We start from the raw sequence: 22,125 nt of genomic DNA on the forward strand, positions 1-22,125 counted from the left end.
ATATATATTTACTAAATATTAGATTTCAGATTGAGATAATGAATTATCAAATTAAAAATAATTATCTTCTCTGTGAAAGCAGCATAGAAAATAATATTGATCGATTTAAAAAGTTGCTCATTCAAATTGCTGTCAAATGAAAAACATGTTATTTTGAATATTTATCTTATCTTCGTTTATATAATCTTATTAGATTGAAAAAGTGGACTTCCTTTTGCTGATTCAATCAGTTGTATATATCAAAAATAATTATGGTTGTTAAGTTCAATTTAATAGCAGCTTGCTGCGAAAATATGGGAATAGGTAAAAATGGTGATTTGCCATGGAGATTGAAGTCAGTAGGTATTCAACGGAACAAAAACTATTAAACACACACATATTCAATACTTGTAGGAACGAAATGGCACACTTCACTAACATGACAACTAAAACACAAGATAAGTGTAAAAAAAACGTTGTAATACTGGGAAGAACATCATGGGATTGCATACCAGAGAAATACAAACCATTAGTCGATAGAATCAACTTTGTATTGTCCACTAAAAAGTTGGATTTATCACAATATAAAGATACTTATGCATTTTCCAGCTGGGATGAAATAGTGAACAAGTTGAAGGATTCTGAATTTCGGCAAAGATATGAGGATGTTTGGGTTTGCGGAGGTAGTAAGATTTACGAGGTGAGAAAACCGATTGTGAATATCTTTCAATTCGTAAAATCTTATACTTTGAATTTAGGATGCTATGGATTCAAAATATTTTTACCGTCTTTATTTGACAAGGATAAAGAAAGATTTTGAATGTGATACCTTCTTTCCTAAACTGGTTATTGATAATATCCAAAGAATTAGGTAAATTTGTTGCATTATACCTTAAATTCAATTTTTTTTATTTCCTGAATTATTTCAGTGATTTAAGAGTTCCTCAAGGTGTCCAAGAAGAGAAAGGGATTAAATGGGAAGTTGAAGTTTGGGAGAATACAAAAGTACCAATCTTAAATTAGTTTGATATAAACTAATTTAAGAACAATAAACTCAAGGTGTTGGGGAATTTTTTTTTAATAAAACTAATTAAGAATCTAATATTGCTATATTCACTCCTTCACACTTATAAATTAATATGAAATATTTACAACCTGTAAATCCTTCAACAATTTATGTGCAAAAAAAGTCACACAGATATATTTTGGCTTAGTTTATTCTCTCTTCAAGAAATAGATCATAGTAATACTTGAGGAATTTACACTTTAAAACGATGTTCATTTTCAAGTAATCAACGTGTTTTCTGTTCCATAACTTATCCGATACAGCAATTCCAACTTACACTGTATTTAATATGTTTGTTAATCAGTACGTCCAGTTAAATAGTTACTTCCAGTACGATCTAAAAATAGTAAAGCTTCAAAATAAGTCTATCACTTGTCGCAACTCAGCTGAATTCGAAAATATCCTCAATAAAATAATTACAGAGCCCAGTCCGTTTCAACAAGATAAGACAATTTTTCAACAGCCTGCTCACCAAAAATTATTGCACTGGATAAATTTTGCTCCGATTCGCTCGATAAAATCAAAAACATTTCAGTGTTCAAGTAAAATCAACTTTTCTCATCATGTTCAATCATACACTTATAAAAAAAAAATCTCGACTATCTTTCACATACCGACAAATAAAAGATTTTCATCACAGTTACGAACCTATCACAATAACTAAACTTCCTATAAGAGTCAACTAGAATGATAACAAATAGGGGTAGTTGACCGGACTACGTGATTTTGTTTCATCGCAAAAAAAAAATTCCTGGCATGTTCGACAGATCGAATGGCAACATTCAACTGGAATATTTTGAAATTCCCTGAGTTGTTCTATCGTTCCCCTAACTAAATAACACCTGATCCGGTGATGCTCTCTTGACAACTCTGCGGCAGTTGATGTTTCTTCTGGTTGACACACATCTGTCGTTGACCTGTCATGTGGATGACGGACTGGTTCGACCAGTCGCCGGTAGGTGGCGACGTCCTGTAGAATTTCGATGCCGACTTATTGAAGATAGGCAGTAGTTCGTTTGCCTCGTTCGATAGCGCCTGTAAATGATGGTGTTTTATTGAAATTTGCTATTCGATACTTTGGAGACTGAAAGGAATCTCATTTAATAACTATTTAAGGCTGTTATTGTTGATCGTTTAATGGAAAAAATAACCTACGTTGCAACCCAAAATACTTTGATACTCAAGCGAAGAAAAACATTGCATAATTATAATACATATTTTAACAAGGAATGCAAGCAAAGAGGAATGTGATTCTCACCTTCATGTATACAACTGCATCTGTTCCGTCTCCTTCGCAGGTTAATAGGACTATGTCACCGTGGAAATATCTGGCGTACAGTCTGGATATGGGCAATCCGCAACCGTAACCTGCTAGAGGAACTGTGTGAGCATCGGCTTTGCTGGGTTGGGGCGCCGTCGAATACATGTACTTGAAAAGATGTTCCATCGAAGATCTTGGAAGTCCCCCTCCTTTGTCAGACATCTGTCGAAAAGTATTTCGATTAAATTTCGGTATTCTGGACAAAAATGGATTTCGAAATGAAAATTTGACATTAGAGTTCATAGTCGTGTAAAAAGTTAGGTTATAGATCGCACCTTCAGGCAGATGTCTTCTTTTCCCTTGGAAACTGTCACGGTTATCGGTGGGTACTTATCAACGCAGGAATTGTACTCCATCACGGCCCTCATGGAGTTCTTGAACAGTTCGAAGAGCATGTAGTATAAATGCGATGGAACATAGACCATCTTGATGCCGTGTTCCGGTTCCAGATCTGAACAACGAAGAAAAGAATGAAGAGAATGTTCTTACTTTGAAATTTGGAGAATACTCACCGTGATGCGTCGATTCTTTGATGATCAAGTCCGGTGAATCTAGATAGTACTGGTCACAGAGGAACCTGGCATTCTCATAGGCATCTTTGATTACGCTCACTATATCGCATTGGGGATCTATGCAGCCTATGTATTGGTTCCCTTTGGGGCCTGGGGCGTTCTCTAACTGACCTCCGAAAAGCAAAGCTACAAAAAAGATTAGTCTTTTTTTGGCATTAAAATTTTTTTTTTTTGGTAGCAAAATATTTATGGATAATTTCATGAAGATTAGTAAAGTTTCGATGTCTTAGAGACTATCAGCCAGATTTTACTGAAATTTTGTGTGCATTTAAAGTTCATTTATAAAATGAGTTATCCAGAAATTCAGCTATGTAGCTTGTACAGGGTGGGCAAATAAGCGAGGTAAGCGGCTATATCTCAGGACTCATCGTAGAGACTTGCGGTAAAAATTTTTACCACTAAAGTGTACAAGAGAACACACTGGAATTTGTTTTGAAGTTCATACCTCTACCGCTAGGGGGCGTAATAGCTACCGTCGAGTAGAAAAATGAATTTTACTCGGAAATGTTTCATATGAAGTTGAAGAAAAAATATCATCACTGAAATCCTTGGAAAATTCTCTATCTTTTTGAATTGTCACTTCCGATTTTTCGACATCAAATAAGGGTAAGTCAAAGGGAGAAATCTGATTGATTGAAGTGCCTATAACTTCAGTTTGGCTCAACATTTTTGAGCAAATTAGATCTCGTTTGAAAGATAATATCTTGTTGATTGAGGACAAAATATAGTCATGATAAATTTGTTTTAGCTGCTTTCGATAGGGGGCGCTAAGTCAGAAGTTCATTGTTTTGTTCATTTTACTCCGAAATTTCAAATGTAATGATAGGATTTTCTTAACAGAAACAGAAATCCTATCAAATTTGTATGAAAAAACCAAACGGTCGCAAAGCGATAGATTCAGGCGTTCTGGAGTTATGGCCGAAAGAAGACACAATTTGGGTTTTCAGTGCATCGGTTGAAGAATATCTTTTTTTTTCCATAACTCCAGAACGCCTGAAGCTATCGCTTTGCGACCTTTTGGTTTTTTCATACAAAGGACCCCGCACGTTTAGTACGGGAAATGGCTTTCCGTGAATTTGGCTGAATTTTTGATATGTTGTAGTTCTTGATGAACTGATCAGAAAAGTCCTTAGCCACAAAGCTCAAAAATGGACAGTTTTCGAGATATGGAGCTTTGAAAATGGATTTTTTGCAATTTTTGGGGTTTTTGCTCATCAATCGGGGAGCTCTCATTTCTGGTTCTGATGGAATTTGAATGTTCGGCGGCCAGAACCCGACTGAGAAATGATCTACCTTGGTTATATTAGGCACCGCCATCGATAATTTTTTATACACTGCTCCACATTGGCTATGAAATGAGATATGAAATCCAAGATCTTCCATACATCTTTTCAAGCCACAAGATGACGCCAGAATAATTCACATGACCGAGAAACGACATATTGTGAGATTTTTTAAGACAGGCCATAATAACTGAATCCTCATATATCTGATGTCCAATAATATCAAATATGTTAGCCAAAATGTTCATAACCAGGCACCGCTAGCTTTAATGGGGGAAAATGGGAAAATCATAATCATATATCCTCAGGGATAACAATTGTGATCACTATTGATCTCATTTACATATGATATGTGATTTGTTTCTCACAAATCTCGATAATCTGACAATGGGGTGCCAAGACATTTTCCTCAGAATGTCTCGAAATTGATGATAGCATCTCACAGACAAACGAATCCGTGAAAATGTCTGCAGTTTTGATACAATACAGTACTATCTGGGTAGAATATAGAAGTCCAAGTGTTGGAAGCTAACTATGAATGGAACTTCCGATATTAACCCACGAATTCTTGAAAATAATTTTTTTTTTCTATGAACTTTTTGAACTTCACACATACGAATGAATATTATCTAATAATATGATCGTTGGCTAAATGAACGAGTAGATCAATCAAAAACAATATAATAATGAGAATAACATTCATAATAATAATAACAATATTGATAATTTTGCCCTCGATTCGATTCATAATATTCTAAATGATTTCTTGCGATTGCTAATATAATTTCAAATTGTTTTTTGTTTATTATCATTATTGTTATTATTATTATGAATGTCACTCTCATTATTATATTGTTTTTGATTGATCTACTCATTCATTTAGCCAACGATCATATTATTAGATAGTATTCATTCGTATGAGTGAAGCTCAAAAAGTTCATAGAAAAAAAAATTATTTTCAAGAATTCGTGGGTTAATATCGGATGTTCCATTCATAGTTAGCTTCCAACACTTGGACTTCTATATTCTACCCGTATAGTACTATATTGCATCAAAACTGCAGACATTTTCACGGATTCGTTTGTCTGTGAGATGCTATCATCAATTTCGAGACATTCCAAGGAAAATGTCTTGGCACCCCATTGTCAGATTATCGAGATTTGTGAGAAACAAATCACATATCATATGTAAATGAGATCAATAGTGATCACAATTGTTATCCCCGAGGAAATATGATTATGATTTTCCCATTTTCCCCCATTACAGCTCGCGATGCCTGGTTATGAACATTTCGGCTAACATATTTGATATTATTGGACATCAGATATATGAGGATTCAGATATTATGGCCTGTCTTAAAAAAATCTCACAATATGTCGTTTCTCGGTCATGTGAATTATTCTGGCGTCATCTTGTGGCTTGAAAAGATGTATGGAAGATCTTGGATTTTATATCTCATTTCATAGCCAATGTGGAGCAGTGTATAAAAAATTATCGATGGCGGTGCCTAATATAACCAAGGTAGATCATTTCTCAGTCGGGTTCTGGCCGCCGAACATCCAAATTCCATCAGAACCAGAAATGAGAGCTCCCCGATTGATGAGCAAAAACCCCAAAAATTGCAAAAAATCCATTTTCAAAGCTCCATATCTCGAAAACTGTCCATTTTTGAGCTTTGTGGCTAAGGACTTTTCTGATCAGTTCATCAAGAACTACAACATATCAAAAATTCAGCCAAACTCACGGAAAGCCATTTTCCGTACTAAACGTGCGGGGTCCTTTGATGGGATTTCTGTTTCTGATTTCTTTCTAATTTGACAAACACCTGAATCAATGCTTTTTCCTTTTTGTTTGTTTTATTATAAAACTTTTTCATCTTTTTTTTATGGAAATTAAGCATAATAGGTATTCATTATGAGTCAGAAATTGATCGTTGTTATTATTAATATCTCAGTGCTCCACACAGAAAAAGAGAGACTCACTATGTTGATTGATGAGCATCCTGATGGAGATCCGAGACATGTAAAACCTATCCAGGAAATACTGGATGCTGTTCTCCATGTGGTGGTCCACGTCGTGGGACTCCTTCAGCTCCAGGACGCCCTGCGCCATCGTTTCGATCACGTCCGAATGCCTGTTTCTTATCTTCACCAGGTTGCTGCAGAAATATTCCAGCGTCTTGGGGCTCATGTCCGTCTTCTCGAACTCGATGATCTCCTGAAAACTCCTCATGTACCAATCGTTCACCGCGATCACGGACGGCATCCTCAGCAGGTTCTCCGGCAGGAGGGCTATCTCCTTCATTATGTTGGCCAGGCGGACAGGCAGCTCTTTGCGCAGGAATACGTAGGACTTCTCCTCGGAAGCGCTGAGGCCTGAAAAAAAAACGGAATCGGTTTCAGAATCGGATGTAGATTTGTCGTTGGAGAACGTCCCGTAGAGGAACAGAGGCTTTTGGTTACATCCAGAAACGAAACATTCACGAAAGGCTGAAAGTTAGAAGAACTTACAGAATTATTCTTTAGCGCATCCACCAAAAGCGCCAATAACAGTATAAGTTTTGCCTCATAGCGCATCCGCCAATTTTAACGATTGATTTCAAAAAAACAGTTTGTAAACGGGTATTTTTTTTCGAGGTATATAACTTTAAGTTGGCATTACTGTTCAAGATGGCGACCGGTTTAGCAGCTATCAAGTGATTTATTCTCAGTTTGGTTTGGCAATTCATCATGAATAGACTCACGCCTGAACAACGCTTGCAAATAGTGCAATTTTATTTCGAAAATAATGGTTCTGTGCGGAATACGTATCGCGCACTACGTCCATTAGCGGTGAAGCGCACTTCTGGTTGAATGGCTACGTCAACAAACAAAACTGCCGCATTTGGAGTGAAGCTAATCCTCAAGTGTATGTCTAGAAAAACTGACTGTTTGGTGCGCTTTATGGGCTGGTGGAATCATTGGTCCGTACTTCTTCAAAAACGATGATGGCCAGAACGTTACAGTCAATGGTGATCGGTATAGAGCCATGATTACCAACTTTTTCATTCCTGAATTGAACAACTATGATGTCCAGGAGCTGTGGTTTCAACAAGACGGCGCACCATGTCACACAGCTCGTGCCACAATCGATTTATTGAAAGGCACATTTGGTGACCGCCCAATTTCACGTTTTGGACCTGTGAATTGGCCTCCAAGATCTTGTGATTTAACACCGTTAGACTACTTTCTGTGGGGCTATGTAATGTCATTGGTCTATGCGGATAAGCCACAAACCCTTGACCATTTGGAAGACAACATTCGCCGTGTTATTGCCGATATACGGCCACAAATGTTGGAAAAAGTCATCGAAAATTGGACGTCCAGATTGGACTACATCCGAGCCAGCCGTGGGGTCATATGCCAGAAATCATATCGTCGGCTAAGAGTGTAAATCTGCTAAGTCCATTTTGAACAATTTCACAGGAGACCAAAAAAACCGTACAGTACAGTGTTATAATAATAATAATAAGAGAGTTTATTCATGAAAATACATTCAATAGAGTTTATTGAATGTATTTTCATGAATAAACTCTCTTATTATTATTATTATAACACTGCACTGTACGGTTTTTTTGGTCTCCTGTGAAATTGTTCAAAATGGACTTAGCAGATTTACACTCTTAGCCGACGATATTTAAAATGTAATGCCACAAGATCATCTTGCGGATAAATGAAATTCATGTCAATCGAATAATCCATCATTGTTTCATTACAATTTGAAGTTCTATAGCTCTAAAAAAAACACCCTTTACATATATAATGCGCTTAAAATAAATGAAGTATTCCCTTTCGAAATATTCCAAACTCGTTTGAAGATTCTCTCCAAAGTTGGGAGAAGCTTCTATAGAATTGTCATATAATTTCTAAACGGAACAAAAAATTAATAACGAATACAGGAACGCAATAAAAACAATTGTAGCTAATTACTAAAACGTATGTATCATCAAACATGATGTTATAATTAGTAGTAATTACCATAAACAATGAAATTGGATATTTGCAGCATTCTGTATGTTTATTTTCGTCAATATTTAACCTCTAGAATCCTTCGAGGAAAAATAATTTAGCCCTAATGAAATTTTCTCGAATTCTGTTAATGCTATTTGCATGAAATTGTATATAAAATCGGTAATTATACCTCTTTGATCCTCCTTTTTCTAGAACACGATCCATAAATTTTGAGGCAGGAAAAATATAAAAAAAAAACAAAATTAAAAAAATTCGTTTGCATCGAAAACTTGAAAATATAATGACTGAAGAAATAAGATGATTCATGAATACATTTTCTACTGAAATTTCGAGTTTATTTCCAATAAAATATATTCAATTCATTACTTTCTTCTCTTCGCTTCTTTTTCCTTTCATTTCGAAATATGCTGAGACAAAACTATTGTCTGCATTCTAACGAAAACTTTTTTAGGATATGAAGGAATTTGTCAAATTTTTAAAATAATTTTGTCATAGGTACATAAATTCGAAAGTTGCAGGCAAATTTATATTAGAAATTTACTATTTTTTTTTTCATTTACCAACTTTCAAATCATACTAATTGTTATTCAACATAGCTCTGCTTTTTTCATACATATCATATCCTTTTCTGATGAAAATAATCCAAAATTTAAATCAAACTTGGTCAACGTAGAAAATATTGACTAGAAATAGAGTAAGATGAGAAATTTTTGAAAAAACACAAGAACTTAAATATCTCGGAAACTGTTGTGTTTCGGATATCAATAAATATGGCTCTATCGACAGCAAATGAGTGATACTAACACGTCCAATTTGGAAACACCCTGTATATTTTTAACGAGTAGTCCTAATTTATTTCGGAGTTATGAATTTTTGATTAGCATTTCAGAACAGATGACCCTGGTTTCGAATCCCATAGCTGATTATCCATTAAACATTTTTTTCTTCTGTATTTTCATATTTTTTCTTCATGACTCGAGATACTTTGCGTTGAGAGAGGAAATTATGATTTTTTTTTTACAGCAGAGTCCTCTTTCTAATAGTTTCGGAGTCATAAACTTTTGAATATTAGATTGGCACAAAATTGCTGCTCAAATCATTTTGCATCTTTTTAGAGGCACGTAAATGCCAAATAACTCGAATGCAGACGAGCTGAAATTAATGTTTGAATATTGGCGACGACGAATATAAATATTATGTCTCATTTGATTCATAACTATCCCAAAGGAGCCAAATATGTTATGTCAGCGATGTAAGACAGGTTTGGTTCCAAGATGAAAACATTTTTCGCAAAACTATCCTTTCTAATCTGGATAATTTAGAAATCTAACATGATCATAGACTTGAAAACATAAGCAAACTCTATTGTCTATGATAAATTCATGATAACGTCTATGATGATATTAGTACATAACAACAACAAGAAATATCGAATCGCCGGAAAGAAAATATTGTTGATCGAGGTTTTTCTGAATCATTCCTATAAATATTGCTCAAAGATAACAAAACCAACAATGAAACGCTTGCAACGTAACCTTGGCTTGAATTAACGATATATCGGAAAGTAAGTAAGGATTTTTCCTTATGTTATATTCGCAAAGCAACACAAACCGGGACGTACGGAAATCTACAGTGCCAAACTCATCGAAAAGAGAGAGCCGAGACTCGAGAGCCCCAAACCGGCAGAATATTGCTCGAATCAAGTGTCATATGATCCAATATGCACGTTTTATTATTCATAACAAGGTCACAGAGTTCGAATGTTTAACTTTTATTTACAAAAGTGGGTTGCCAGTACCGGATCGAACCATCGACCTTATCCCTATTTCCGGTCATTATTCTATGATCGTTATTCACCTATTCATATTCAGTGTCCCCCTGTTCGGTACTGCATCAAAATAAAACAGAAATTCGACGAAATTGTATAATTGCTATGCTATCATCTAAAATTCGGCATTATTATTCAATTTGACGGTAATCCGACCCTGTTCCCAGTGATGAATACGTGACCCACGTAACAGTTGTCGACCAGTGAGATCAACAGGCACGACTTGGACTTTGGTCCATGGAATTTCTTCAGATTAGTCGTCTTGTTTGTGTACATTTATTAAATTAGCACAAGATGACGCAACATATTGAATCGATTTAATCCAACAGCTTTCTGATTGAATAAAAAGAGCTACACCTCTCCAAAAGATAGATTTGATCCAATTATGGGGCAAACACTCGCCACTGCACAAATAGGAAGGTACATATCGATTTCTGTCATCAATCTCGATAATTATCTAGCTCAATATAGGAGATTATGATGTGTGAATTGAGAAACGAAGAGGATTGTAAACATTACACGTTTGAAATAAATATTTTTGTTTACTTTTATTTGAACCTTGGGCTCTTTATCTTTAAAAGGAAGGTTTATACGATTTTTATATTTTTTTTATTTCTATGATCAACCTAACGCAGGCAGCAATATTAAGACCAAAGAGAAACTATTACCTATAACATCGTAGTGGCTTCCGAAACATATTCACTCATCGCGAGATGAGATAATAAATATTTTTATAAATAATTGATCGCATGTTTGAAAACAAAATTCTAGAAATTTAATATAGTATGCATTTCAAAGGCATTTACAATGTTACAATCGTCAATAACGGCCTTGTATAGTTGTATAGAATAAATTCAAATTGAATGACCATAGATACATTGCTTATAATCCGTCGATCACAGACAATGTTGAATTAGGATCATAGATATCTTTATTTTTAGGATCTCGCAAATCATCACAGACAATTTGATTACGACCATAGAGATATCTTTCTGTTTACGTTTTGTTTTGAAAACAATATTTCGTAACAATCCAAGAGTTCATGTTCGTAAATAAACGTTTATGGAGATCGAAAACGACGAAGACTCTGCTCATTCTATTTCGAAAAAATCCGATTTATGCAAACTTCTACCCGGCAGGTGAATAAAAGTAGGCTGGGCACAACGTCAAAGTATCAAAGTCCAGATTGTAAGAGAGCCAGACAATTTGGCATATATTTCCTATTATTCGGATGACCACATCTCATTTCGACTTATCCGAATATTTTCAAAAATATTTCAACACCAATGTCAGCGAACCCAAATCAGAGATAAAATATGGAATATTCCAGAGATTTATCAAGTATGTTTCAAACGATTAGTTTTCAATAGAATGGAATTATGAATTCTAATTCGAAAGGATTGCATTGAAGTCAATCAATTATTTCATTATTACCGGTATTATTTTCTTCAACAAAAGTCTGCGATTGATTGCATCAAAAATGCATCAATTCTATAATTGAAGGATTAACTGAAGATAAGTGCATGTCTTTTTAATTTCAATACCAGACTAATCAAGGTGAAATAAGCTATTTTTTCAGGATTAAATGCTTAATAATTACTTATTTGAAATAAATTGCATCACGAAAGATATTATCTACATCCTGAATCTGCCGGAGTCATCAAATCAAATTAAATAGTTCAAGATAAACCAAATAAAAACTTGTGGAAATCACAATGGCATATTTATGCAGGCCATGATCTGATTTTTAACACTTTCCTGTGAATAGACGGTATTGATATTCGAAAAAAAACAAAACCTATGACAATAGAGTTTTCTGTGCTCAAATAGGTATTGATTTATGGTTTCAATATTTGAATTGTTTATGAAGTGAATAAAATACATGCTTATTATTTTCCATTAAGAAAGATTATAGTATGACTGACATGAAGATGTAAACAACATTTTTGGAAAGATATAGTTTCATATCGATCGATTGGATGCGATATTGAGACAACTGGAATTGATTGTTTTTGAGGAGAAAGTGCTTCGAGTATTTACTGTATTTATGTGGAAATTTGTGTGATAACGAGTTCCGATAGTATCCTATCCTAGCGTTTTTCTAAGAATTACCAGATGACCACAAAAGAGCGAACATAACCTTATTCCATTCCGTTTGCATAATCATTCCAGAGATTTTTCCACTTGCGAAGGGTTTACTCACCGAAATCTATGAATTTTTTAATCGACAAGGGTGAGGGGTTGAACTGGGAATAGAAATCCAACATCTTGCTGATGCTTTGGAAATGTCTGGCTGTCAACCTCATTTTCCACTGATTTTCCTTTACGGTTGTCACTGAAAATTTAGATGCGACACTTAGAAAATTGTCCGATTCATTCTTTACGCGCCCGATGTTTGATGATCATTTTGATTTGACGACCTTGTCCGTTCATTTTATCTACGGACTACGGCGATAGAGCGCAAAGTCGAAATGACGAGTTTCTCAATTGGGATTTCGATGCTACGTTGCCAATTGGTAGAGTTGCCCGTGAAAGGTCTTATTAGAATTTTTATTCGAGTCGGATCGAACGAGATCTAACCACTGAAATTCCGTATACGCAGCATATTCTCCGTTAACGAAGTGGTACAGCGAAAATTTCCCCATTTACGTGATTAATATCCTACCAAAATCATACATGTCAACTTGGCAATCATGTCAACTTTTGAATAGAGTTATTTATTTTTATCCATTGATTACAAATATTTATTTGAATTATTATTGACGAACGTTCTCAAATGACTGAAAATGAATTGGAAGATGGTTTTATTTGATTAGGAAACTATTGTTTTTGGCTCAAGAAGTCGATTGTAAATGGTAGTTGATATTCTGCGCATCCACCATTTGTTTCACATAAAAAATTATGTAATTGGCGGATGAGCTTTCTGATATAAAAATAATTATTGTTAACTATGATAATGCAATGTACAGGGTGGGCAAATAAGCGAGGTAAGCGGCTATATCTCAGGATCAACTAATCGTAGAGACTTGCGGTAAAAAATGTTACCACTAAAGTGTACAATAAAACACACTGGAAATTGTTTTGAAGTTCATACCTGTACCGCTAGGGGGCGTAATAGCTACCGTCGAGTAGAAAAATGAATTTTACTCGAAAATGTTTCATATGAAGTTGAAGAAAAAATATCATCACTGTAATCCTTGGAAAATTCTCTATCTTTTTGAATTGTCACTTTCGATTTTACAACATCAAATAAGGGTAGGTGAAAGGGAGAAATCTGACTCACTGAAACGCCTGTAACTTCAGTTTGGCTCAACATTTTTGAGCAAATTAGATCTCGTCTGAAAGATAGTATCTTGTTGATTGAGGACAAAATTTGGTCATGATAAATTTGTTTTTGCTGCTTTCGATAGGGGGCGCTAAGGCAGAAGTTCATTATTTGTTCATTTTACTGCGAAATTTCAAATGTAATGATAGGATTTTCTTAACAGAAACAGAAATTCCACCTGAACCTGAAGGTAGCAAAGCGATAGTTTCAGGCGTTCTGAAGTTATGGCCGAAAGAAGATATTCTTCAACTGATGCACTGCGAAAAACCAAATTATGTCTTTAGGTTCTGACAAAAACAGAAATCCCATCAAATTTGTATGAAAAAACCAGAAGGTCGCAAAGCGATAGCTTTATAGTTTAGCTGGTAGTTTTTAATTGCATCATTTATTCTTGTATATATCAGAAAATATCTAATTAATCTTTTCCTGTAAATTAAGATGCAAAGATCCAAATACGTTTGTTATAGAAAATTTTAAAAAATTAATGCATATTTAAATTTTTTTTCGATTTAATCACTCGTATACTTTTTCGCATTGAAATTAGTATGGAATAAATAATCGTAACTTTGCTTTAATTTTATTTGTGACTAAATTAATAACAGAAACTGGGTCCGCTGGCTGGTTCTGCACCAACCCCCCTCTTGTTCATTCTGCAAGTGTGCTCTTCGAGCCTCCTAGCCATATCGTCCAACTGGGCATCGGTGACCTCAGGTTCGTTCCAATCAGTGATGGATGACCATAATTTCTCCGCTGTTGCAGAAGCTCTTGGCCATACTCTCGACATCAGATTATTCTCATTAACCATCTCACTCCACATGCAAGCTTCACCTCCTACAAAAAAAAAAATCATGAATCAATTCATACGAAATGAAACCGATTTGAATTCATTACCTAGGACCAATTCTTTTTGGGCACCAGAACCCGGAAAGTTGTACGGGTCGCATTTGTAGAAATTCTGCCAATCTTTCACACCGCCCAGATGGTCTAGGTACCAACAAGATGATAAAAGCACCGGTTTGCCTGCTTGGGTTGCCTGAAATGGAAAATTTTGGAATCCGTTGAAACCTTCCTCTTTCTAAAGTAACTCTTTTAAAATTGAACAGAGAAAATCTATTCGAATAAGAATTCCTTTTAATAACCCTCTATGGTTGTGATAGTTGAATAAATACGCTCTATTAGTGATGACGTCACACACCGCCATTTTAGTTCTCCTGTCAGTGTTCGGAATCCAAACAAACAAATTGGCATTCAAATTAGTACTTTGTCGTTGAAGAAATTGGCTTATTTCGATAAATAAGATTATTTAAGGAACGATTTTACTATTAATTGATAGACAGAAGGAACGAGATTAATGCCAGTAAGTTCTAACTTGAAGTTCAACTAATAATCACTGCTTTTTACAAAATCTGGGGAATGATACAGGATTCAAACTTACTGGTATTAACCTCGTTCCTTCTGTCTATCAATTAATACTGAAATCGTTCCTCAAATACTCTTATTTATGAAAATAGGGCAATTCCTTCAACGACACCGTACTAATTTGAATGACAATTTGTTTGTTTGGATTCACTTACAGGAGAACCAAAAATGGCGGTGTGTGACTTCACACTAATAGAGCGTATTGAAGAAAATATGTTGTGTATGCAACCCAAAATATACTCTGTGACATAAAAAAATACAACGCCAAGTAGACGTCAGAATTTTTTGACCTTGAAGTTGACAGAAATGTTGAACTAGTTGAAGGTTTGAAACAGAACTGTCAAAAAATTAGAACAATTGAGAAACAGAACTGTTGAAAACTAACCTTATTCAATGTGTGCTGATATCCGTCCTTCCAAACATGCACTATGGTCGTATTCGTCAATTTAACCCCATTATCGAACACTTCCTCCCAAACAATGGGGCTCAAACCTTCCTTCGTTACTATCCCAATAAGATTTTTGATGAAATAACTTTCCAGGGCTGCGTAGTCACCTGTTATATTCAGGGTTTCCATGAATTTCGTTATATTCGGGTTACTCTGCCTGAAAAAGATGGAAAAACATCTATGTAATAATAAAACAAAAAAATAATCATGAGAGAGTAAAATGTTTTAAACATATTTACTACACTCACCAACAATCAAAAGGTACTTCATCACCTCCCAAATGAACGTATTTGTCCGGGAAAACCTTGGAGATTTCACTGTAGAATTCAGTCAGAAACTTATAGACATTGGGTAAGGAAGGATCCATCGGACCGTATTGGTCGGAAATACCAACACACTTCGTGAGAATATCTGCGACACCTTTACCCCAAGATAAAGTATGTCCTGAAAAAGTTTGTTAAGTTATTTAAACTTTTCTTATTTCTTTTTTATTCGTTTCTTTTAAGTGTTGTTTTGTATCTAATTTTATTATGTACATTATGTTAGTTGTTATTATTATCTTTATTTTTGTTATTTGAAATGAATTTTGTGGGGATTCTTGGGAATCTTGCAACTAATGTTTTAGTTTTTCCCTAGTTAGTGGAGTTGGCTAACCTGGTGTATCGAATTCAACCAAAACACGAATACCACGCTTTCTGGCATACTCGATGATTTCCTTCACATCTTCCGGTTGATAGACAGCCTCTACAGGGTGATAGGCGCCCTTCTCGCTAGAACGGACAAAGTTAGAACTAATTTTAAAATTCTCTCAACGAAGAACGAACCTCAATTGGGGAAAGCTAGTGCTCTTATAGGGAAAACTCTGATCGTCAACGATGTGCCAGTGGAAAACGTTGAGTTTATTGTAGGACATCGCGTCCAGAGTTTTCAATATGTATTTAACTGGAATGAAGTGACGTGACGTATCCAAGAGAAGACCTCTGTGGGGGAACCTTGGGTAATCGCTTATTCGTGTCGAGTTCAATCTCAACTGCAAAACGATTGAATTGTACTATCGATTGAGCGAAAAATTAAAGTTATCTTACCGTTGAGGATTGCTCATCTTCGTAGATGAGCTGGGAGAAGGTTTCTAAAGCTCTCAGCATGCCCCAGACTGAACGAGCGGTGAGAATCTGGTCGGACTCAGTTAGTTCTAAGATATCTAAAAAAAATTATAAAAACAGGTTTTTCAAATTCTTTGGTGTATTTTTGAGTAGGGAGTACATAAAAACTGGATATTTTCAATTTGCATGAATATTTCTCAAGAAATTACGCCAGTGACGTCACTTGGAAGTATAAACAATCAAGTGTCATACGTTTGCTCTCATTATAAATTTAATCAATTACTGGTGTCAAATAAAGATAAAGTATAAATGTTGATTAATACCGGGGTGTACAAATATCATCAAAAAGACACCAGTTAACTATTAGGTTAATCCAGAACACGATGGCGTCGGTTGGCACAACTTGTTATCGTCATTCGTCATTATTTGTGTTGTGGCAAAGTTTGTAAGATTCAGAGGTATTCAAAATTTGAACAAGAATACCTCTGAGTTCTCTTATGACAAACAAGAACATGCCAACCGTAGCCATATTGAATTTTATTTTTGACAGGTGTCTGGATTGCTTGATAGTTATCAATTTAAATACGTACAGCTCTCATTCGTTCCATTCAAACTAGGGAAATCGGTGTCGGTGCAGATGTCGAGCAGATTTATCTTAACCACATCCAGTCTTCTGATATAGTTGGTGCTTTGCTTCCAAGTGGCCTTGGTCCTTTGGGAATACCTCTTGAGAATGTGCGAAGAGTAGTTGTTGGATATCAACTTCCAATATCTGGTCAGGGCTTCTTCGAGGATCGAACATGTGTTTCCGGTTAGCTGCAACAAGGAGGTTCAATTCACTCTGTCAAGAAAGTAGCAAAAAAAATGCGATTAAATTGATTGACAACAAATTTTTTCTCGCAAGGTTGGATTAACAGCCCTCTATGCACTCTATGAGGAGTTTCAGCGTCATATGTCATTTAGTATGTACACAGTGTACCATTTAGTGCGGTTTTTCATAGGATAATATATAAAAAAAGAGTCTTTCTTTTTATTAATCTAATTTCATCGATAAATGTTGCAGTTGGATGGCAACCAGACATACACCAAAGCTTCAGAAGTGAAAGATGTAGAATCTATGACTTCGTCTCTGATTCTATGATCTTAAGCCTTAAGCCAGATGCTTAGGTTCAATGATATCATTTGAGTAGTCTTCAAGTTGTACATCAAATTCAACAGTAGATTCCTATCATCAAATAAAACAATTTTTCTACCATTTGTCCAAGATTCGGTTCTGGTAAAAAGTATATATGTATAAGTATTTAATGGTTTCATAGTGGGCTAATACACTCCTGGCCCTTCTATGCTTACACCACCGAGATAACACAGAGCTTGATAATCATTGTGAAGTTTTATGAATTATGTTACTTATTTGATTGGACGTTGCCAGATCCACGAAAAATCAGGTAGAATTTGCAGTAGATCACATTTTGTATATTATTATAATGTTAGGAGTGCACCAATGCAGCGAATCAGCTTATATTTTTTCGTTTCCCCGAAGTAATTTTCATTGAGAAACAATACTTTTTCATTCTCTATGTTAGTAGAGGCATTTCAGAAAAATTATTTCATATCATATGTAGAAAATAAGGCCGGCAACATTGCTTTAGCTGTGTTCAGGGCATTCCCTTGATTTTTCACTAATCTAATAAGATTAAATTCGCCAGAGCCGTACCTAGGAAAATGGTAAATTTTAAAATAACAATAAGAGTACTATTCAAGAAGTACCCCGAAAAAAAGTCTTTTGTGACCTTATCCCGACATAATCGATCGTTGAGTAAGAAGAAGAAAAAGACTTACCCTAAACCTTAACAGCGAAGGAGTCACGGTGAAAAATTCTTCGGTTTGCATCACTGTCTGAGGTAGTGGAATCACCCCTCCCTTCGTCGGCTCTATGGGCATCAGGGTACCCCCCTGAATCGCCAAAATCAGGCAGGACAACAGGATAGCCTTCACCAGGACCATCTTGAACTATTTAGGAAAACTCTGTATTAGTTTGTTGTTCACGATATCGGGGTTTTTCGAATTATGCGCTATCAGTTGACGTTTGATTACAAATATACGATGAATATGAATAATTGCGATAAGCTTTTGTTGTTTCAGTTGGCGCTCCTTGTCTTGTTTTATCTCCGAACTGGACCCCGAAGGCATCGGACGAAATAAGGTGTTTCTGATTCGATCAACCTTTTTGAGTTTGTTTTTCGCCCAAAGATACGATTTGAAAAAAAATTGATTGAATTTTGTGATAATTATGATAATCGTTTGTTTTTGAATCTATTCTCCACTTGAAAGTGGACACGAGCCGGGTTCTACAATGAATGAACTTAGTACAGGCCTACTTAGTTAAGCCTAAGGTATCATAAGAATAAGATAAATTGAAACTTCTATGAATTTTCACATTTTGTGTAACTTAAGAATTCAAAAAATTCTAGAACACATATTAGATGTAAGGAGGTTTTCCGCTGCTTGATCTTCTATATGTCTAAAATTTTTCAAATAAATTGAATCGATGTAATAAAAAATTAATCGAAGTTGAGGAATAGTTTTTGAAAGATTGAAAATTTCTAAAAACAAATTATTAACGGTCAGTTTTCTTATTATTTATTGAGCTTTACAAATTTTCAGATTGTCATTCTAGAACTGAACAATTCATTTCAATTCAAGTCATAATTTGTCTCAAATTAAACTAACGCCTTTCAATGTTGCAACAAATGTAGTGTACAATTCTTCATTGTGTTCATTACGAAACGATATTAATCAAGTGGAAACTATTTTACGATGTTTCGACGATGGCAATTAAGAGAAAGTACAAAAGAGGATCCGTACCAAATTAGTGGTTCGGAAATCAACATACAATCGGAATAAACATGTTAATTTTTACGTAATATCGAGAATTAGAATAGGTGAAGAATCGAAGATCATTCAGATTATCGTACCATTCCAATATTCTACGTCTTCAATTAATTATACGAAAATCATTAATGAAGTTGAAAAAATTGAGGTTACGAACAAAATATAGCGCCCCCTTTTCAGATACCCGAAAAACAGTACCATAGACAGACTAATCTATATCTATGAACAGTACGATTTTCCGTTTTTTGTCGATGAATAAAATCGGCGATCAATTCGATACAATTCTATGACAGAACGAACGATTGCCACCGATATCTGTGTTCCTCGATGACTTTCCGGCCATAAAATCCAATTCTGACAATCTAGAAAGCAACGAAATCACGAGTTGTAAATATCCCATTTCGAGCGAAATGATACAATAACTTTCCCTTGTACGAATGACAACAACGCGATGTTACATCTTCCGTTAGCTCGTCGAAAAATGTCAGAATCACGCTCGGTTCTCGAAAACCGTGCTTCCTCTCTGATCTAACAGTAATAAAAACGAGTGGGAGCGCGATTTTCGCGTATATGGAAGTTTCCTCTTTTATTGTTGTCGTCGTCTATTGGATTATTGGACCAATGCAGGTATTTGAAGGGGCCGTTTTGCGACTTTTTATTTATTCGCTTGTCGAAGGAGCATCGTGAAGATTTCAAAATGACGTGCGGGTGTCTATGTTTAGTGAGTTTTGTTCTGTGCTCGATTTCGGGAGCCGCGGTGAGTTTTATTTTTGTTCTTAGAAAAGGTGAATGGCGTTTGGTGAATAAGGATAATAGACACTTTGTAATACGTATATTTTAATCCTTCCAGAAAAAAAAACATCACAATAATTGAATATATCTATAAAAGTTATTTACTCTTTGAAATCGCGTCTATGGTTTTTACTCGAACCATAAAATTTGAAGAGATTTTCTGTTTTAAATATTTATGCATTTTGAATCTGAACAGTTGCAATTAAAATGAAGCGATGTTGATTGAATTTCGAATTTACCAAAATATACACAAGAAAATTCCGTAACCTGTTGAATATGATTCAATGATTTTTTCCGCATTTCTGAATAATAAGCTTTCCTTGAAAAGCCACACTTTTAAATCTTTCCAGCACAACTCTGAAGAATCAAAATAATACGTTAACGAATTGAAAATGAGTTATTTTCTATATTGTCTTCTCAAAAGAGATGTAATTATGCAGTTCTTTTGTTCCCAATTACTGTCGTACTGGAGGTTTTCTACATCAAAGGTCACATCAATTAATCACCTCTTTGTTAAGAACGTAATCAGCGCTTCCATGTTTGTGTAACAATAGAGCAATCCAGCTTAATTAAACCTTTTCTTACACATCAATGGAGTTGTTACCATTTAAATCTGTTTACAGGCTCTACCGATGACGACGAGGCAAGAAAGGACAGTTATAATAAAACCTCAAACCAGCATCAAAACTTTCGATGTTCCCCTAGGCAACAGCAGTGTAACAACTTGGATGACCGTTCAACGAGGCATATTTCCAAATGTAAATGATCTATTTCCATTAGAATTAAAAAAAAATAAATAGGTCTATCATCTCTAATGGCATACAAATTGACTTAAATGAGTTTTAGAGAGTGGGAAAATAAAAAAGAAGCATTGAATATTTCAAACTATTCTATGCATTTATGAATTCTATGCAATATAGGACCATTGAAATCTACAAACAAGGTTTAATTAAAGTATTCTATGATCTGAAAACCATCAAACTGTAAAGAAATGTGTGAAAAACACAAACTAATTAAGGATAGGAAGTCTGTTAAATCTTTAGGGAAGTTTAACGAACAATTGATCACTTTTGAAAAGGAAAATCAATGTATCTGGCATTCACATTTCAACAGAACTGATCAAATGCAATGATTAAGTTGATTTTTCTATAACATACCTTAAACCATAGAATACTTAAGATTCCTTTCAACTATACTTCTGTTTCTCAAAGATACAAATTGCCAAAAAAATAAAGATTCACTTACCTCTCTTTCAGACAAGCAATATCGAAGCACCACTACCCATAGGAGAACCAGTAACCATCTTCATTTATCTCAAAGACGACAGTAACTTGTACGATATTCAAGTGGCTGACTGTTGGGCCTACGACAACGAAAACATCAATCATTCTCAAAACAAGATACGATTGACTCCTTACGGATTCAACAGAAGGGCAGCACAGTAAGAAACTATTAAACTAAGAGGAAAAGGAAAAATTTCATATAAGTGACTTTTTAGGAGGAAAACGATAAAGAAATGGAATAAAATGAAGTTTGCAAGTGATTTTGGTCTGTCGACTCTGTTGCACGCAAATCTGAATGCTTTTAAATTTCCGGAGAAGGATAGTTTGCATTTTGTTTGCGACGTGGAGGTAAATATGCGTTTACTTACTTTTGATTGCCCGCATGAAATATATTTCCATAGTTTTCCAAAATCTGCCAGTAACATTACGAGTATTATGACAACAAAATTATTTTGATAAGGTTATGTTGATTCGCTAAGTTATCTACGGAATTGTACTATATACCTACAAATTATGTTCATTCGACCTACTTCCTTTTCTCTATATTTTCTTCGTTTTTCAGTTATGCTTCAAATCTTGTGAAACAATTTACAAAATGAGGAAACGTTATGGAGCAGATATAGAAGAGGAGAAGAAAAATTAACTTTAAATTTCCAGTAAAATTTGGAGTTGATTAAAATTTATTTATTTTTTCTTTGAGATTTATAATTTCAAACTACGAAAATGTGCGAGGATAATAAATATTGTATGGTCTTGAACGAACTGAGAAATATAATAAAGTTGTCTAGAAATAGGCTTGTTTTT

The 22,125-nt window shown here is 34.9% G+C and overlaps 4 protein-coding genes across 10 annotated transcripts; 2 read left to right on the forward strand and 2 right to left on the reverse strand.

The window, feature by feature from the left end:
• Positions 1-110: 110 nt before the first annotated feature.
• Positions 111-1,557, forward strand: LOC123671707 (dihydrofolate reductase). 2 transcript variants are annotated; one of them, XM_045605686.1, is made up of 4 exons: positions 111-334; positions 394-679; positions 738-850; positions 909-1,557. In XM_045605686.1, exons 1-4 carry the CDS (start codon positions 252-254, stop codon positions 1,000-1,002), a joined length of 576 nt encoding a protein of 191 aa, XP_045461642.1. In that variant the 5' UTR covers positions 111-251; the 3' UTR covers positions 1,003-1,557. The 2 variants fall into 2 exon arrangements, with proteins under 2 accessions (XP_045461642.1, XP_045461643.1); XM_045605687.1 differs by having other exon boundaries at positions 186-338.
• Positions 1,074-12,530, reverse strand: LOC123671703 (pyruvate dehydrogenase (acetyl-transferring) kinase, mitochondrial). The gene is made up of 7 exons (XM_045605678.1): positions 12,263-12,530; positions 6,204-6,596; positions 2,879-3,064; positions 2,642-2,817; positions 2,304-2,528; positions 1,888-2,080; positions 1,074-1,382 (listed from the first exon to the last, which is right to left on the reverse strand). Exons 1-7 carry the CDS (start codon positions 12,363-12,365, stop codon positions 1,342-1,344), a joined length of 1,317 nt encoding a protein of 438 aa, XP_045461634.1. The 5' UTR covers positions 12,366-12,530; the 3' UTR covers positions 1,074-1,341.
• On the forward strand, positions 11,106-22,114 carry LOC123671706. 5 transcript variants are annotated; one of them, XM_045605685.1, is made up of 5 exons: positions 11,106-11,400; positions 20,662-20,796; positions 21,295-21,479; positions 21,537-21,669; positions 21,884-22,114. In XM_045605685.1, exons 2-5 carry the CDS (start codon positions 20,671-20,673, stop codon positions 21,962-21,964), a joined length of 525 nt encoding a protein of 174 aa, XP_045461641.1. In that variant the 5' UTR covers positions 11,106-11,400; positions 20,662-20,670; the 3' UTR covers positions 21,965-22,114. The 5 variants fall into 5 exon arrangements, with proteins under 5 accessions (XP_045461641.1, XP_045461639.1, XP_045461638.1 ...); XM_045605683.1 differs by lacking the exon at positions 11,106-11,400 and adding an exon at positions 19,647-19,873; XM_045605682.1 differs by lacking the exon at positions 11,106-11,400 and adding an exon at positions 19,872-20,003.
• On the reverse strand, positions 13,950-21,761 carry LOC123671702 (beta-hexosaminidase subunit beta-like). Of its 2 annotated transcripts, XM_045605677.1 has the most exons (11): positions 21,690-21,710; positions 21,284-21,401; positions 18,194-18,364; positions 16,945-17,170; positions 16,337-16,452; positions 16,076-16,281; positions 15,906-16,021; positions 15,500-15,695; positions 15,189-15,408; positions 14,276-14,417; positions 13,950-14,215 (listed from the first exon to the last, which is right to left on the reverse strand). In XM_045605677.1, exons 3-11 carry the CDS (start codon positions 18,356-18,358, stop codon positions 13,977-13,979), a joined length of 1,626 nt encoding a protein of 541 aa, XP_045461633.1. In that variant the 5' UTR covers positions 18,359-18,364; positions 21,284-21,401; positions 21,690-21,710; the 3' UTR covers positions 13,950-13,976. The 2 variants fall into 2 exon arrangements, with proteins under 2 accessions (XP_045461633.1, XP_045461632.1); XM_045605676.1 differs by lacking the exon at positions 21,284-21,401 and having other exon boundaries at positions 21,690-21,761.
• Positions 22,115-22,125: the final 11 nt, after the last annotated feature.

This window comes from Harmonia axyridis, chromosome 1 (assembly GCF_914767665.1).
Source record: "Harmonia axyridis chromosome 1, icHarAxyr1.1, whole genome shotgun sequence".
Lineage (NCBI taxonomy): Eukaryota > Metazoa > Arthropoda > Insecta > Coleoptera > Coccinellidae > Harmonia > Harmonia axyridis.

Bases quoted from the DNA above. Each gene is read 5' to 3' on its own strand.
- LOC123671702 (XM_045605676.1), bottom strand. From the start codon at position 21,746: ATGTTACTGGCAGATTTTGGAAAACTATGGAAATATATTTCATGCGGG. The intron at 14,418-15,188 runs GTTAGTTTTCAA...TTTCCATTTCAG, and splicing joins ATCAGCACACATTGAATAAG to GCAACCCAAGCAGGCAAACC. The intron at 14,216-14,275 runs GTAATGAATTCA...TTTTTTTTGTAG, and splicing joins CCAAAAAGAATTGGTCCTAG to GAGGTGAAGCTTGCATGTGG.
- LOC123671706 (XM_045605682.1), top strand. From the start codon at position 19,944: ATGACGTGCGGGTGTCTATGTTTAGTGAGTTTTGTTCTGTGCTCGATT. The intron at 20,004-20,661 runs GTGAGTTTTATT...ATCTGTTTACAG, and splicing joins GCTCGATTTCGGGAGCCGCG to GCTCTACCGATGACGACGAG. The intron at 20,797-21,294 runs GTAAATGATCTA...CCTCTCTTTCAG, and splicing joins AACGAGGCATATTTCCAAAT to ACAAGCAATATCGAAGCACC.
- LOC123671703 (XM_045605678.1), bottom strand. From the start codon at position 12,365: ATGAGGTTGACAGCCAGACATTTCCAAAGCATCAGCAAGATGTTGGAT. The intron at 6,597-12,262 runs GTGAGTAAACCC...TTTTTTTTTCAG, and splicing joins TAAAAAATTCATAGATTTCG to GCCTCAGCGCTTCCGAGGAG. The intron at 2,818-2,878 runs GTGAGTATTCTC...TTCGTTGTTCAG, and splicing joins CAAAGAATCGACGCATCACG to ATCTGGAACCGGAACACGGC.
- LOC123671707 (XM_045605686.1), top strand. From the start codon at position 252: ATGGTTGTTAAGTTCAATTTAATAGCAGCTTGCTGCGAAAATATGGGA. The intron at 335-393 runs GTCAGTAGGTAT...CAATACTTGTAG, and splicing joins GATTTGCCATGGAGATTGAA to GAACGAAATGGCACACTTCA. The intron at 851-908 runs GTAAATTTGTTG...GAATTATTTCAG, and splicing joins GATAATATCCAAAGAATTAG to TGATTTAAGAGTTCCTCAAG.